The 15,783-nt window shown below is 53.0% G+C and overlaps 2 protein-coding genes across 9 annotated transcripts in view; one reads left to right on the top strand and one right to left on the bottom strand.

The window, feature by feature from the left end:
* The window catches only part of Sez6l2 (seizure related 6 homolog like 2), a 22,458-nt gene extending 10,324 nt beyond the window's left edge, over positions 1 to 12,134 (bottom strand). The window contains exons 1-9 of one of the 5 annotated variants that reach the window (XM_036192632.1): positions 10,825 to 12,134; positions 9,808 to 9,939; positions 8,917 to 9,216; positions 8,493 to 8,632; positions 8,093 to 8,294; positions 3,320 to 3,505; positions 2,543 to 2,711; positions 1,825 to 1,988; positions 1 to 72 (exon numbers count right to left, since the gene is read on the bottom strand). The exon at positions 1 to 72 is cut by the window's left edge and continues 129 nt beyond it. In XM_036192632.1, coding sequence (XP_036048525.1) covers positions 1 to 72; positions 1,825 to 1,988; positions 2,543 to 2,711; positions 3,320 to 3,505; positions 8,093 to 8,294; positions 8,493 to 8,632; positions 8,917 to 9,216; positions 9,808 to 9,939; positions 10,825 to 10,903 — 1,444 coding nt within the window. In that variant the 5' untranslated portion in view covers positions 10,904 to 12,134. The remainder of the gene's footprint in view (positions 73 to 1,824; positions 1,989 to 2,542; positions 2,712 to 3,319; positions 3,506 to 8,092; positions 8,295 to 8,492; positions 8,633 to 8,916; positions 9,217 to 9,807; positions 9,940 to 10,824) is intronic. The other 4 variants (XM_036192659.1, XM_036192622.1, XM_036192641.1 and 1 more) reach the window with 4 other exon arrangements.
* On the top strand, positions 11,587 to 15,705 carry Asphd1 (aspartate beta-hydroxylase domain containing 1). Of its 4 annotated transcripts, none has more exons than XM_036192694.1 (4): positions 11,587 to 11,751; positions 13,275 to 13,643; positions 14,822 to 14,935; positions 15,461 to 15,705. In XM_036192694.1, the coding sequence occupies exons 2-4, from the start codon at positions 13,538 to 13,540 to the stop codon at positions 15,568 to 15,570; spliced, it is 330 nt and encodes a 109-aa protein (XP_036048587.1). In that variant the 5' UTR covers positions 11,587 to 11,751; positions 13,275 to 13,537; the 3' UTR covers positions 15,571 to 15,705. The 4 variants fall into 4 exon arrangements, with proteins under 4 accessions (XP_036048587.1, XP_036048570.1, XP_036048579.1 ...); XM_036192677.1 differs by having other exon boundaries at positions 11,695 to 11,751; positions 13,467 to 13,643; XM_036192686.1 differs by lacking the exon at positions 11,587 to 11,751 and adding an exon at positions 11,836 to 12,168.
* The last annotated feature ends 78 nt before the right edge of the window (positions 15,706 to 15,783 follow it).

Genomic DNA, 15,783 nt, shown 5'->3' with positions numbered 1-15,783 from the left:
GGTACTCAGGGTCTGTAGTAGTCACATTGCCATGTGCCAGGAAAGGGGCGAAGCAGCGATCCTCCTCAAAGGCTAGAGAGGAGTTGGTCACAAAATTAAGCATTAGGGCAGGATTCAGGGATCTTATGTTGGGCGCTTAGGCTGAATTTGGGTGTTGTTCAGCCCTACATGGGCTTTTTAAAGTTTGTTTTGGTATCTTGAGATGGGGGGGGGGGTGTCTCGCTTATATATAGCTCAGGCTGACCTTGAATTTGAGATCTTCCTACCTCAGCCTTTCAAATGGCTGGGACCATGCACCTATGCCAACAGTACTAACCACCATTCTACAGATAAGGACATCTTCAGACAAAAAGCCACCAGCCCAAGGTCACCTAGGAGGCAACTACAGAGCCAGAACTACAATCCTAAAGGGTTAGTTCTCACCCACAGACATTTGGCTTGGGTAACAGTAAGGGGCCTGGGGAGGGGTGTTTCTGGAAGACTGGTTTGCGTCGGTGTGTTCTCACTTCAGAAATAACAGTTGGATTCTGATCATGCAGTGTTGCTGCAATCCAAAACTGCGGCTAGTGCAGAAGCTGCTCAACTTTTGCTGAGGACCAAATCAGGGAAAATGAACATCTCTAGAGCATTTTCCCTGTCCATCTGATTGCATCTTATCTTATCAAACCACCTGTGATGCAGGCGACGCCCTGAAGCTCACAGCACAGCACACCCACCTGGAGAGGCAGACTAGAATTCTCACCGAAAAGCTGAGAGCTCTTCAGCGCTTTCAGAACCCATCGTGTGCTGGGTTTCTGCAGATTCACTATTCTATTTCCTATTACTTAACCTGACAAGGTATCATGTGCAAATCCTGTCCACCTAGCAGGGCCCAATGCCAATTCCACTTATTTGTGACCCATCCAAAACCACACCTTTCTATTCTCTGAACATATCCCTTCCATTGCCCCTCCCCCTTCTCTCTTCCCAAGACATGATTTCTCTATGTAGCCCTGGCTCTCCTGAAACTCACTTTGAAGACCAGGTTAGCCTTGAAAGATCTGACTGTCTGCCTCCCAAGGGCAGGGATTAAAGGCGTGCGTCACCACTGCCCACTGGCTCATTGCCTCTTGCTACTGTTTTATAAATTCTTCTCCATGCTGTCTCTCAAATTCACCATTGCCTTTTTCTCCTGAGCTGCTGTGCACCATCCTCTCTCTAGCCATCTGCTTAACCTCCATCCTGGAAGGCCACACCTAACTGCCTCTTCTGCCATGATCACTGATTCCTTTGACCTGTCCAACATCCATCCTTCTTTCTTCTGGTCACAGCCCCCCTTTTATTAGGTGGAAAGTGGAACATGGTACTTCTAGTCCATGAGACTTAACTGGAACCAAGGAGAGACGGGCAGGCCATGCAGTCCTGCCAATCCTAATGCTTCCTGACTTAATTGAACTTCATCAAGTCAATGAGAACCTTTTCTGGAATTGTTGCCAAAGCTCTCGTGAGCATTTCCTTTCTCTGATGGCCTTAAGTTGACAGTCTGTTAATCTGTAGTCAGGTCCACACAGGGAAAGCCTGCATGGGAACGAAGTCACTGCACAGTAAAGAACCGAGAGACAGATAATTGTTGGCCTGGCTGTATGCTGGATCCAGCCATATCTGAAACTTGATCAGAGGGGACTACGTGCAATGAGATGATGTCCTTGTGAAGGGATCCCTGTCAGGTAGCAGGGACCAAACACAGAGATGAGCATGGAGGGACTATGTACTTGTGACTATTCCTAGTGTGAAGAAGAGGGAATGGTATGGGGGTTGGGAAGGGTCAGGAAATAAGACTGTTACCTTCAAATCGGAGGCTGAGCAGCAGGGGATTGGCTGGTGTCTCTGAAAGCAGTTCTACGTAGAGGGATTGGGCATCACTGATGAGACCACGCTCCGGGACATCATCCATGTCAGAGTCATAAATCACAGGGGACAGGGGACTTCCCCCTGAGCGCACCATCAGCCTGGGATGGACAGAAGAGTGTTAGGTGTACTTCTCTCTGGAAGCTGCCTGTCCGATCTCCTGGCTTATCTTTAAGTTGCTATTATCAAATACTAACCCGTACCATGCACTCTTTTAAGGCCCGACACATTTTATCTTGTTTGATCTTTACAAGGACTCTTGAGTGAGACACTATTATTACCCCTCATTTTATTGATGAGGGTACAGAGGCACCGAAGGCTGTGTGCTCAGCCTAAGAGCACACCCCAAAGCAACAAAGAACACTGAGAAAAATGACAGCACACCCCTTTATAGTGCTCGTCATGTCCTAGGTACCACTTCAATTACTTTACATATCTTAAGGTATTTATTAATTAAGCATTTGAAAGGGTGCTATTCTCTCCATCTACCAATGAGCGAGAACTGAGGTGCGGCAAGGCACACTGACTTGTCTAAGGTTGCACAGCTGCTCTCTCTGAGGTTGACACAGGATCCATCCAGTGTCACCTGGCTCTCCGCTGAAGCCTCCCAGCTTTCCCAAGGCGGGAACCTCTAGCCCAGAGCTCAGACTCTCACCGATCATTGTCCTCATCCAGCGAGACCCTCTCAAAGTGCAGATGTAGCCGGCGTCCCTCAGCTGCTTCAATGACCCAGCGGCAGGTAAGGTTGGGCCCTGCAGCTCCCCCAGGCTCAGGGGATACGATACGACCCAGTGTGGCATTGTGGATGGTGCCCCCACAAGATGCTGTGGGCAGAGAAAGAGCAGGAGGGCTTCAGCCCTTTCTTGGGCTCAACTCTAGAGCCTGGTAGCTACTGGTCAGGGATGGCCTCTGTCCTGTGCATTTAGCAGAGAGATAGGACCTTCTCCAGCTGCTGCCTAGCCTGAAATAGAGCCCTATGCATGGAGATCCTGCTAAAATGAAGCCTCCCGAGAGGTGGGCACCTTGAGACAGGGAGCCTCAAAACTGAAACGCTCAGATGAGAAGCCTGGAAGGTAGGACTCTCTAGACTATAAGAATTTTATGCTCAACGGAGAATGCAGATTTAAGGGCCAAAGTCTACCAACCCGGGACCCCAAACACGACTCACTGGAGTGGGGTCTCCAAAGACAGGGCATCTAGAGTGGTAAAGGATGTCAAGCACCAACTGGGGCATCCCAAGATGAAGCTCCAGACAAGGTTGGAGACCCCCTAAGGATGGAGACCCTCATGGTCGAGAGCTCAGGGCGGGGGGGGGGGGGCACTGTGACAGGATCTCTACAGCTTGAATCTTCGTCAGTATGGCTTCTCCCCAAAGACGGAGGTTCCCCAGCTCAGTTCCCCTCCCCAGGGCAGAAGTGTGCACGACACTCACCTATGCAGCTAGGGGCTTCACCAGTCCAGGCTGGCCGGGTACCATTGAGGCAGATGAGCGTTTCCTCACCCTGCAGCTGGTATCCTGAGTCACAGTGGAAGGTGGCAGTGCCCCCAGGATGTAGGTCCGTCACACTCACATCCCCGTGGGCTGGCCGGGGTGGGAAGCCACAGCTCAGGAGGTATGCTGGACAGGTCAAGGAAGAAGAAGAGGGGCTGTCTCACAGCAATTTCTCAAACCCCTCCATCTCCCACTCCCAGGGGGCAAATGGGTTCATTGCTGGAGCGCACACTGCAGAAACTCCTTACACTGGCTCCCTGCCTCAGGAACAGGCAACGCCAACAGGGTTCACCTCTGGTCTTTGAAATTTGCCCGTTTGGGTCCTCTTTTATAGACAAACATTATTTTAGAGCCTAGTCTTCTTGGCTATGTGACCTCAAGCAAATCAACTGACCACCCTGAACTCTATCAGCACTAATAATAAATGGCATCTGCAGAGACGGTTCAACTTCCGAGTCAATTTACACAGTTTTAGAGGCAGGCAGAGAAAGAGTGCATGACCCACTTTCTAGGGGTGGATGCCAAGGCTCCTGCTTATGAAATGCTTTGTGCTGTTTTCCTCCACAAACGTTCTTGTATGGAGATGCAGCTTTTAGCCAGGCCAGCCACAAGAAACTGCTTTAGGAATGTTGACTTAGGACTTACTTACTACCCAGTGCCCCTGAATGACCCCCTTGGAGAAGGAGGGCTGATGGATTGCTGACTCTGCTCTCCATGAGAAGCTGATTTCTCTTATCTCTTGTGCAGAGAACTGTGTAACGCCCTTTCTGCACCAACTCCACTGTGCCTCAAATTAGGGCAACAATGACCTGTTCGTCACATCCAGGTCATTTTGTCCTCTACCAGTCATTCCTGGTGTCACTGCCCCACTACACATTCTTCACAGTCATATTGCTGACATTCTTTCTCAAAGCTTCTTGAAGTTATTTTTCGGGGGTGGGGTGGGGTTGGTTTGGTTTTGAAATAAGGTTTTGTTGTGTAGCCCAGGTTAGCTTCAATTTCTCAATGCTCCTGCCTCAGCCTTCAGAAAACCACACCACCATGCTTGGTTTCCAAGGCTGTGTCTTGGAGGTGCAGGCCGGCTCTACTCAGCAGAAGGCTTCCCTGAGTCTGGAGCCTTCAATGATTCTGTCACAGACCTATCCCTTCCACATTCCAAAGGTCCTCAAGCATTTGTCTAGGTGGGCTGTGGGGACAGACAGGAACAAAACAAACCCATACTTTGCTTTCCATAGTCCCTAGACCGCTAAGATGAGCAGACATCAAACAATCATCTAAAACAGCAGGTTCAGAAAATTCGAGCCCTCTGTGGCCAGCAGAGCCGACTCTGAACGCTTTAGCTGGATATTCTAGTCCCTTCTCCAGCCAGGTCCAGCCCAGTCCTTAAGTTATTACTCAGCTCCTGAGGCCTGAATGTCCTGAACAATATAATCTGTGAGTCCTTACTATCTCACACCGCGGGGGGGGGGCCCCCCCCTCACTTTTTTCCCTGGTGATGGGATTAAATCCAGGATGTTGTACACACTAGGCAAATGCCTTACCATGAACTATTCCCCCAATCCTTGGGGTTTTTGTTTTGTTTTTGAGACGGGGCTGACTATGTAGCCCTGGCTAGCCTGGAATTCTACATAGACCAGGCTGATCTTGAATTAACAGAGACCCATCTGCCACTGCTCCCTGAGTACAGGGATTAAAGGCGTGCAACACTGACACCTAGCTATTCTTTGATTTTTTTTTTTTTTGAGATAAGATCTCAGTACGTAGTCCAGGCTAGCTTTGAACTCTGTACCTCTACCTCAGCGTTCAGAGTGCTAGACTTATATGTATGCACCACCACAGACAGACCACCTCCATATTTTTTGCTCACACCTGTGCTTCTACATGCAAGGCTTTCTGGTTTCTTCCTGGTCTTTCAAAGAGTAACCTAAGTACCACTCCTTCCGGGAAGCCTTCATAGCTTTCCCTGCTCCCATAAGGTTTGCCTGTGTTCAAGTCTACGTATGTAATTTTCGTATCATGTTACCTTTTTTTGTTATCACTATGAGTCTGAAACAAGGCCTGAGCAAGTTGATCTCACTCTGGGAAGGGGTGTCTCTCACCAATAGTAATAATTTATATCCGTAAGGACTGGCCTGAAATCTAACTAAAAACTTTAAATGCAGGGGCGGGGGGTATAGCTCATTTGGTAACTTCTAGCTCTGAACTAACAAGGCCTATAATACCAGCACTGGGGGTGTGTGTAAAGATGGGAGGCTCAGAAGTGTAAGGCTATACTTGGCTACACAGTGAGTTCCAGGCCAGCTGAGGTTACACGAGACTCTGTCTCAAAACAAACAAAACAAAACCTGCAAAGGATTCCCCATCCAAGGGCACTCACGTCAGTTAACCCGCACCCTCATTTTAGAAATGAGTGTGGGGCAGGGACTTGGGCATCTGATTTCTGACTCTGCAATGAAGTTTCAAGTGCCTCAGAAAGCCATGTGACCTCAAATCTTTTCCCTCCTCTGAGAGATGGAGCTGCCTTGGTCCTCTCTGGGTTACTGCGAGGAGCAGTGCCTGGGGGAAGGACTTTGCACATGGGCAAACTTGCTGGACTGTGCTGGCTCTCTGGACATGAAGCCACAGTTAGAGCAGGTTGAGAAGGGCTTAAACAGTGCCTCTGTCCTAAAGATGCCTGCAGAAGCTGCAAACAAGGGAAGACCAAGGCAGGTAATGAAGCCTTTATGCAATAGCCCTGCTCCCCTCAATGTTCCACTTAGCCCGAGAGTCCTAGTTTTGATGCCCCAGGGAAACAGCTGCTTAAAGGAGCCAGTGGGTAGCCTTTTTCCCATCCGATGTCTAGTCCTTGGCTCCCAAGGCATGTGTGTTTTTTGTCTCCAACAACCAGGTCCCTGGCACACAAGTACAAGTCCCAGCCCACTGATCTCTCCAATAGGCCTGGCGGTAGGAGCTTCTGCCTTGAACAATTTACCCTCAGAGCATGAGAAAGGGGTATATGCTGCAACCTGAATAAGATGCACAAGGAGGCTAGGCGGTGGTGGTGCACGCCTTTAATCCAAGCACTCCGGAGGCAGAGCCAGGCAGATCTCTATGAGTTCAAGGCCAGCCTGGGCTACCAAGTGAGTTCCAGGAAAGGCACAAAGCTACACAGAGAAACCCTGTCTCAAAAAAAAAAAAAAAAAAAAAAAAAAAAAAAAAAAAAGATGCACAAGGAATTTAGGAAGAAGGAGGAAGAGGAAGAGGACGAAAGAGGAAGTATATGAAGCCAAGTAACCCTGTCTCTGAAGAGCACACGGAGGGACCTTGGGAAGACAGCAATGTCTGGAATGGGGATATTAGCTGAGTCCCTTAGTTCATGTACATGTATGTGTGCTAGAAAATACATGTGCACCGTGAGAAGGTTCCCACACACATGCACACAGGATAGCATAGATACATGTGTAGCTCGTCTGTGTATGAATGCATGAAACACTCCCCATTCCTGCCCTGGAAATCAGAAGGAGTTGCCAAAATGGCAAACCCAAGAGTGTCACTTTTCTGCTGGTGCTGTGTCAACTGCCTGGCTCTCCCTGCAGATTAAAGAGCCCTGAACTCCTCCTCAGTGATGCCTCTCAGTGTGGTCTCCCCACTCACCCTTCCCTCACTGCCTCTCTGCTTTGGCTGTGATGGCACTGGCTGACATTTGTGAGCGTCAGATCCAGACACTGGTTTAGATGATCCACAGATACTAACTCATTTGATCTTCCTAGTAATACTTCACAAGAAGTAGTGTAACTTCTGTTTTTCAGACGGAGCCATGAGGTGTAGAAAAAGGTGAAAGAAACCACCCAGGTCACACATGCAGACAATTCCACCTTCCACGCACACGCTGTTGAGGTACTTCACCTTTCTTTGTTTCTTTCCTTCTCTCTCTCTCTCTCTCTCTCTCTCTCTCTCTCTTTCTTTTTCTTTTTTTTCCTTTGGTTTTTTTCAAGACAGGGTTTCTTCTGTGTAGCTTTGGTGCCTTTCCTGGAACTCACTCTGTAGCCCAGGCTGGCCTCGAACTCACAGAGGTCTGCCTGGCCCTGCCTCCCAAGTGCTGGGATCAAAGGTGTGCGCCACCACGCCCGGCCTGGTACTACACCTTTCTAAGGGTCACATTTTCTCTCCTCTCTGGGACTCGGGATGTGTTTTTCCATCCATGAGACAGTTGCTTCTCTCTCTTTCTTCCTCCCACCCTTCCCCTGGCCAGCTCATCCTGTAAGGCCTCATCTTAGTCACCGCCCCCCTCCAAGAAGCCATTCCTAGATTCCTTAGAAAAAACTTGGTCCCTTTCGTACCTGCCCCTCTTGCCTGAGTTTCCTAATCGTCCTTGCTCTGACGTAACCATTCTGATTACTTATGCTTATACCCAGATCCTCAGCTCCTTAAAGGCGGACTTATATCCAGCTTATTCATTGTTCCCCTAAGGCTAAGGAGCCTGGTATGAAGTAGGCACTCAGTAAAAGTTCATTGGACCAAATAAATGAATTCCTACTTGGATTCATTCACACCCATTTACAGATCCATGAATGTGTGAGAAAAATACACATGCACGCTTTTTGAGGGTCCTGCCCACACAGGGTCCCAAGCAGGAAGAAGACCCTCTCAGTACCCTGAGTTAGAAGGGCCCTGGAGATGTCTTCTCTACCCCACATGGCTCTTGTCCCTCCAGTGGCACTTCTGACTTCTCACCCTGGTAGTGAATCCTGAAGCCATTGCCCCTTGGGACCCGAGGACTCTGGAAATGCAGGAGCAGCCGGTTTGTTGGGCTCCGAAGGACCTGTCCTTCTCCCAGCATGGAGGAATTGGCCAGGAGTCTGGGGGCCAGGCCTGGGGATCCCCCACCGGCCAGCACCAGGAGTTCCTCCTCTTGAGACAGGTTGAGTGTCTGCACCTAGAGAAGCCAGATACAGGCAGGCCAGGGCAAGTTAGGAGGGGAAGGGTTAGCATGACAGCCTAAGGCCCCACCCTCTGGTAAACCACCCTCATTGCAGAATTCTAGAAGAGTATTTGAGATCATCTAACTCAGAAAACAGGTTCATGGGTTCTTAGACCAGACTTAGGCACACTAATTCGCACCAAAGAAAATTACCTGAATCTCAATGCCATAGCCAGGGTAGACATGGATGCTGTAGGTGCAATCCAGGAGTTCCACAGAGCGGCTGGCAGTGCTCCCCAAGTCTGGAGACTCCACAAACCCTTCTCCCTCGGAGATGTTGTTATTGCACACAACTAGAGAGATAAGTGGCTGAGAGGTCCTGCGTGCTTGCTGTCCTGGCATCTTCAGTGGTCACCTGTACCCCTCAGGACCCCTCACCATCCTCCACTGACTCTCCTTCCCCAACTACAGGTAGAAACCCACAGACGAACCCACGGACATCAATGCTGCCGTTTGCCGTTACTAATCAGAAGCCCCTCTCCTGCCTGCACCTAAAGCTCCTTTTCCCACATGATCCACACAGCTTTCCCCCCACCCATCCCCACATGGGTGCTTCCATGCCCTTCCATCACCTCACCTGGACTAGTAACAGTAGTGGTGACAGTTGTTGTGGTGATGATGGTGGTGGTGGTTTCCTCCTCTCCTCCTTCGGGCCTGAGGGGTGGGACTGGGGAGGCGGGGCCAGGCAGGGGCGGGGCTGTAGTCCCAGGGGGCGGGGTCAGCAGCTCTGGCGCGGTGGGGCCTGCCCCCCTGACCCCTTTAGGGGTGACAGCTGTCGTCAGAGGCCCTGTCCCTGGCTCAGTGGCACGTGGCAGGGAGGGCGCTGCAAGAGTCTGGCCGGCTGGAGGGGTGGCTAGTGTGGGGTCTGGGTCAGATCCTGAGATAGTTTGAGGGTAGTCAGCAAATTGGTCCATGGGGGTGGGGAACAGCTTAGAATGAGATCCCAAAGCCTCGCCACAATGTAAAATACCCCATTTTCTCCTTACCCACCCAGGCTCCCCACATTCACTCAAGATTTTACAGCCAAAGCTCCTTCTCTTTTTCCACCACAGTCTGACAGTCCCCTTGAGTCCCCCCCCCCACCCCCCAGATCTGGCTCTCTCCCCGGCCTACCCCTTTCTCTTCTCTCTGTCTCTCTCCCTCTGGAGCTTTTCTTTGCTTAGTATCCTTATTGCTCTCTGGTTTTATGATCCCAGATCACCTGCTAGTTGTAGATCACTTCTCTGAACTCACGTGTCTCTATAGATACACGACCTTCTCATGATTGTCTGTTCATCATTCTGTCTGTGTCTCTGGTTCTGTCTAGGGACAGTTTTGACTCTCTTCTCTTGCCTGCCCCTGAATTTCCTTGGCTTCCTAGGGATCTTTCTCTCTCCGAACTCTCTACCTGCCTTCCCTCTGGCCAGGCACTCCATCTCCCAGAGGCATAGCCTCTTGTTCTACTTTTATGCCACTTTGAGGGCCTCACCCGGCAAGAGGCCGATCTCTGGGCCCTTCCGCAGCAAAGCTCCATGGAGCAGTTCAGCCAGGTCCTCAGAGGCCACTGTGGGAGTCTCACTTCCCGACTCTGGCATCATCTCATCCTCTTTCAGGGGAAGACCTAGGAGGTGAAGTTCTATGAGCCTCTCCGTTCCCCTACATCTCTTCCTTCTCTGGAGAGTTACTTCCCAGAGCACTTCTTAGCAGACACTCAGAGGGTCTTAGGCTGGGCTGAGAGCCAAGATCAGAGGAGAGGCTCCAATCTGCCCTCTCTCTCATAAGCCTCTACTCCTGGTCTCTGGGCCGTCAGTGAGAGCCTTAGTAACTACTAACCCTGGACAGCTCTAGCAGAATGTGCGGAGCCGGGCCTCTGGGACTACTCTCCATTCTCCATTCCTCCCCAGTAAAGCATCCCCCCCCAATCCCAGAACTCTGAGGAGAGTCTGATAGCACCTCCCAGACCTCCTTCCGCAGTGCCAGCTTTCTCTCTGGGTTTCTGCCTCTGCAGACTCTCTCTCTCTCTCTCTCTCTCTCTCTCTCTCTTTCTCTCTCTGCAGTCTCTGATGTCTTCTCTAGAGTCAGGTTTGGGGATGAGAGTGGAGTCAGGGATTGAATATCCCTGCTTGTATTCATCTGTCTTTGTCCATATGTCCAAGAACATTTGTGTGTGCAGCGCCTGGCATCTCTCCCGGCACCTCCATCTCCCACCCAGGTACCCTGCCTGCTTCTACCACCTCCGCAGACATCCACCCAACTTCCCCCAGCTCTTCTTCCTGGATTTAACCCCCAAGATACAACTAAAAGCTCTCCTTATTCATTTTCCCATCTCCTTAATATTAGGAGTTCAAGGGCTCCATGGACCAGTCAGAAAGCCTTGGCTTGCCCCTTCCCAGTCAACTATGCCCCTCCCCTCCCCCACAAGCTCGGAAGACTCAATATGTTCAGAGAAAGGTGGAGGACCCCCCCCCCCAGGGCCTTCCCAGGGCCCACCCCCACATGTCCTTACCCTCAATCCAGGCACAGCTCAGCAGAATTAGGAACAGCAGCTGGGAAGGCGGTGGGTGCTGGGCCTTGGGAGTCCCCATGGCGACTCACCCTAGTCTCTCTCCTGTGTAGCTCTTCTGAATAATCCAGTTATCACTCCCCTCTGCGTCCTTTTATCTTTCCCTTTAATTTTGCTTTCCTGCTAAGGGTCAGCAAAGGAAGACAATTTCTCTCCCTTTGGGATGGAGGAGCAGAATTGGCCTAGGGGTTGCCTAGAGTCCGCCCCCTTTAGCTCAATCTTTATCCTTGGCTCTCCGATCTATGGTAGAGGGGGGCGCGGCTCCCGCTGCGGGGGGTGGGGCCGAGAGGGCCGAAGGTTATCCCCTTGTTCGGGCGCTTGGGTCCATCGGGATGCATAGATTGCCAGCCGGGGGGAAGTGGGAGGGGAAAGGCAGCTTCCGGGGGCCCAGGGTGGGCTTGAGGATCCAGAGGGTCCTTACGGGGTTCTACCGGGGCTTGTCGGGGAGAGGAAGAGGGAAGGGGTTGCGGAACCAGGGAAGCCGAAGCTCGGCCACTGGAGCTGCGGGAGGGAGAAGCTGAGAAAGGTGTCAAGCCCACGTCAGATCCTGGGGACGGGCGAAGGGAGGGGCCTGGGATTTATTCGCCGATGCGGGAGGAGGAGGAAGTGCAGATGGAGGAAGGAGGGATCCCGAGCCAGGACCGTAATCTGCACTCCGAGGCCCCTAGGGGAGCGAAAGGAAACTCTGGTCCCAGCAGTAATTAGGCTCTCCCGGCGCCATTCCAGCACATCTGGAATCTGCACCTGGTCTTCCCAGGAAGCCGAGGGGGGCCGCAGCTTGGCTCGCGCCTTCCTGGCCTGTCCAGTATGTCCTCTGCCCACACCCGGACCTCCCCGAGGGCCTTCACGGTGCCCTTTACAGAAACTCAGGTGGGATGGACTCGCCCCTACCCCCACGCAAAAGGGGAGTACCCACATTTGCCAGGAGGCTGAGGGGGACGGGTTGAGGCCCCTCCTCCCGCACACGACCCCGGCTCTGCCCCGCAGCGAGCGGGCGCCCTTTCAGCACCAGGGCGCGCGGACAGCTCCCCGGCCCCGCCTGCGCGGGCGGGCCCCGGGGCCGGGGATTGGCTGGAGCGGCTTTCGCGATCCCGCGTCCCCGCTGGGTGCCGGCTCTGGCGAAGCCCAGCCGGGGGAAAGGGGAGTCACAGGCCGACCTCTCCAGGGACCCGCAGGCCCACGGTCCAAGTCGCAGTCCCGGAACACAGGCCTCGCGCGCGGGTCAGCGTCCTCGCCCCGCCCCCGAGCCCGCCCCGCCCTTCTTTTCGCATTGCGGGGCGGCCGGAGGTTGGCACTGTGCCCCTGTACCCCACGTGGCGCTCGGTCAGGGCTGGGGGTGGGGGGGTCTAGAGAGGCACATCCAGAGAGAGGTCTCCCCCGCCCCCGGGGCTGGGCGGCGGCGGCCTCCGGGAGGGGTCGTGGGTAGCTAGGCAGAGAGGGCTGCGGGGAGCAGTGACGTCAGCGTGAGTGGGCGCCCAGGAAGGGGTGTGTAGGAGACCGGGAACCAGAGAGGACGGACCCGTGCAGGTCGAGGGAGAAGACAGGACCAGGAGAGGGGAGAGAGGAAGGAGAAAGAAGCCGCTACAGAGTGGGGCTGCAGGCCAGGTGGATTAGGGACTGCTGTTGCCCCGGGGGAGCCAGAAGAAGAAGAAGGGGAAGGGGCAGTCTGGGGAAGGGGGCTGGAGTGCAGGAAGGAGGAGAAACGAGCGGCGAGTGGGAGACTGAGGGCGGAGAGAGAGAGGGAGGAGAGGGAGAGGAGACTCGGGAAGCAGAAAGAAGAGCGGGCTCACAGAAGAGAGGGGGTTAGAGCGATCTCAGAGTGGAGACAGTCCAGGAGAGAAAGAAGAGGAAGACCAGAGAGCTAGAGGGAAGTGTGGCCTGCAGGAAAGAGGGGGCAGGGGTCGGGATGTGGAAGGGCAGGAACCAGGAGGCAGTCATCGAGGGGACAGGCGGAGAACTGGGGGGACCCGGGAGCTGGGGTCTGGAAGGGGCCGCAGGCCTCTTGGCCCGGGCCTCCTTGCCTGTGTTTCCATGGCCACTGCCCTTAGGCTCCTCGGCTCTCACCGTGCTCCTTGGAGCACTCACTTCTCTGTTCCTTTGGTACTGCTACCGCCTGGGCTCCGAAGACATGCAGGCCCTGGGGGCTGGGAGCCGAGCTGGAGGGGTTAGTGGTGGGCCTGATGTATGTTCTCAGGCTGGCCCAAGGGGCTCTGGGGATCCTGGGGAAGGGCCCAGGGCAGAAGGTCTAGTCAGCAGGAGGCTCCGGGCCTATGCCAGGCGCTACTCCTGGGCTGGGATGGGCAGGGTGAGGCGGGCAGCTCACGGAGGCTCTGGCCTCGCAGGAGGGACAGGGCTCCTGGGTATTCAGCGCCCAGGCCTACTTTTCCTACCAGACCTGCCTTCGTCCCCCTTTGTGCCACGTGACGCCCAGAGGCACGACGTGGAGCTCCTACAGAGCAGCTTCCCTGCCATTTTGCGGGACTTCGGGGCTGTGAGCTGGGACTTCTCAGGGACTACCCCTCTGCCTCGGGGCTGGTCCCCACCCCTGGCCCCTGGGTGCTACCAGCTCCTGCTGTACCAAGCAGGCCGGTGCCAACCCAGCAACTGCCGCCGGTGCCCAGGAGCCTATCGCGCACTGAGGGGGCTGCGGAGCTTCATGAGTGCCAATACCTTCGGCAATGCTGGCTTTTCCGTTCTCCTGCCTGGGGCCAGGCTTGAGGGCCGCTGTGGACCCACCAATGCTCGGGTTAGATGCCATCTGGGTGAGTATATCCTGTCCACAAACCCTTGCCTCCGCATTTCCTCCTTCTCTACCCTTTTCTCTGCCATCGGGTCTTTCTGCACTATGGTTCCCATCATGCCTTTCTTCTCAGAATCTTCCCCAACCCGGATCTCCTGAGTTCTACTTCCATACAAGCTATCCAGTCAGTGGCCACTTGCAGTATGTGCCACACTGAACTCCCACTCTCCCCCACCCCCTTTTCTTTTAATTGAAAAGAAATCCTCACTGTAAGTGGTTACTGTTACTTGCCCTGAAGAGAAAATACTTAGAAAACCCAATTTAAACTGTAAAAAGAGAAAGCCTTGAGGAAGGCATGGTGGTGCCTGTCTGTAATATCCAGCACCTTGGGAGACTGAGGCAAGAGGATCCCAAGTTTGAGGCAAGCCTGGGTTTTGACCTTATTTAGTTAGTTTTAGGGAGTATAGTGAGATACTCTAATCCCTTCCCTACCCCCAATTTGTTTCTTGAGACAGGGTGTCTCATTATGTAGTCCTGGATGGCCTGGAATTCTAAATATAGACCAGCTGCCTCCAAACTCAAAGAGATCTTCCTCTACCTACCTCCTGAGTGCTGGGACTGGAGGTGTGCACCATTACATTTGGCCTACTTTACTTAGGCTTTTTCATTGATAAGTAACAATGTTAGTGGGATGTTAGGTAGATTTTCTTTCTAACGTTCTAAAGATTCAAAGAAAACCAGAAAAGAAGGCTTTCTGACTGTTCCCTGCAGATACCATGCACATGTTAGACTTTCAACCTTAGTAATGTTGAGAAAACTACTCCATCTTAAGGACTTTTCCAAATGCCACCTTCTGGATGTCATTTGCCATCAGAGTTGGCTCCATTCTCTCAGCACACTTGACTGAGATCCTGGGGTCAGGCTGGAGTTAGCAGTTATACCTCATGGGAGAAGTGCCCAGCACACAGTAGGTTCTGGAGCTGAACTGACAGTCCAGGAGGAGACTGCTCAGGGGAGCTTTTCTCCAAATGTCAGATGTGGTTCTCACAGCAGCACTAACATCCTTCAGACAGGCGGTGTTGTGAATGTATCCTTCCTGTCACCTTTGAGAGGACCACGGACTTGGCCTGTAAGGCTCACTGAGTGGGTAGGCCCCTTGAACACAGGCAGGAGTGGTAGATGCCCATTCTCTCCTCACAGGCCTGAAGATCCCCCCTGGCTGTGAGCTGGTTGTTGGTGGTGAGCCTCAGTGCTGGGCTGAAGGGCATTGCCTGCTGGTGGACGACTCCTTCCTGCACACAGTGGCTCATAATGGTAACAGGACTTGCATTTTGCTGGGTTGGGGCTGAGGGACCAAGGAGCTGAGGAATTCCAGCCAGCCTTAACTCGGTGGCACCATTTTGGTGCTGCCCGGCCTTGGACAAATCGCTGTCTCCAATCACCTATGGGGCATCTGCCTTCTTTACCAGGTGATTGCATATGGTGACTGTGCTCCTGTCCAACCCTTGCTATGGGACCTCAGGCACCTACTTAACCTTACGTCTCAGTTAGTTGGTATAAACTGTGCCCACTTCAGGAACATAGAATTATCATTATAAAGGGCTAGGACAATCCCGGGCATGGTGATGCTCACCTACAGACTCAGCACCTGCACTCAGGAGGCTGGTGCTGGAGAATGGTGAGTTCAAAGGCTGGGCTACATGATGAGACCTTGTCTTAACTGAACAGCAGAAACACTGGCTCAGGCCTGGCACTGACCGCTTTCCTCAGTGCCTGATAGGAATGCCTTGGCAGAGAAGTACTTGATGTCAGCTGCTGTTTCCATCCCTATGTACCTAGGATCCCCTGAAGATGGGCCTCGAGTGGTCTTCATTGTGGACCTCTGGCACCCCAACGTGGCTGGGGCTGAACGCCAAGCTCTTGACTTTGTCTTCGCACCAGACCCTTGAAAGAAGTTGTCCCCTCTGGCACCTGAGCTGGAGTTGATGCTGCACCCAGGAGTGGTGGTCAGGACCTCCTTTCCCCTGAGGGGTGGCAGGGTGTGACTTACTCAGCCAGCACTGAAATACAAATTCTGAATCCTCTCCTGACTCCTTCCTTCCAAGTTACCAGCTCCAGGTTAGGGCTGAGGGCAGGGCTCATGTGTCTGCCATGCTAACAGC

The sequence above is a fragment of the Onychomys torridus genome, chromosome 1, assembly GCF_903995425.1.
Source record: "Onychomys torridus chromosome 1, mOncTor1.1, whole genome shotgun sequence".
NCBI classification, from domain to species: Eukaryota; Metazoa; Chordata; class Mammalia; order Rodentia; family Cricetidae; genus Onychomys; species Onychomys torridus.
Note: the sequence above shows the minus strand (reverse complement) of the source record. Positions and strands in the feature narration are given on the sequence as shown.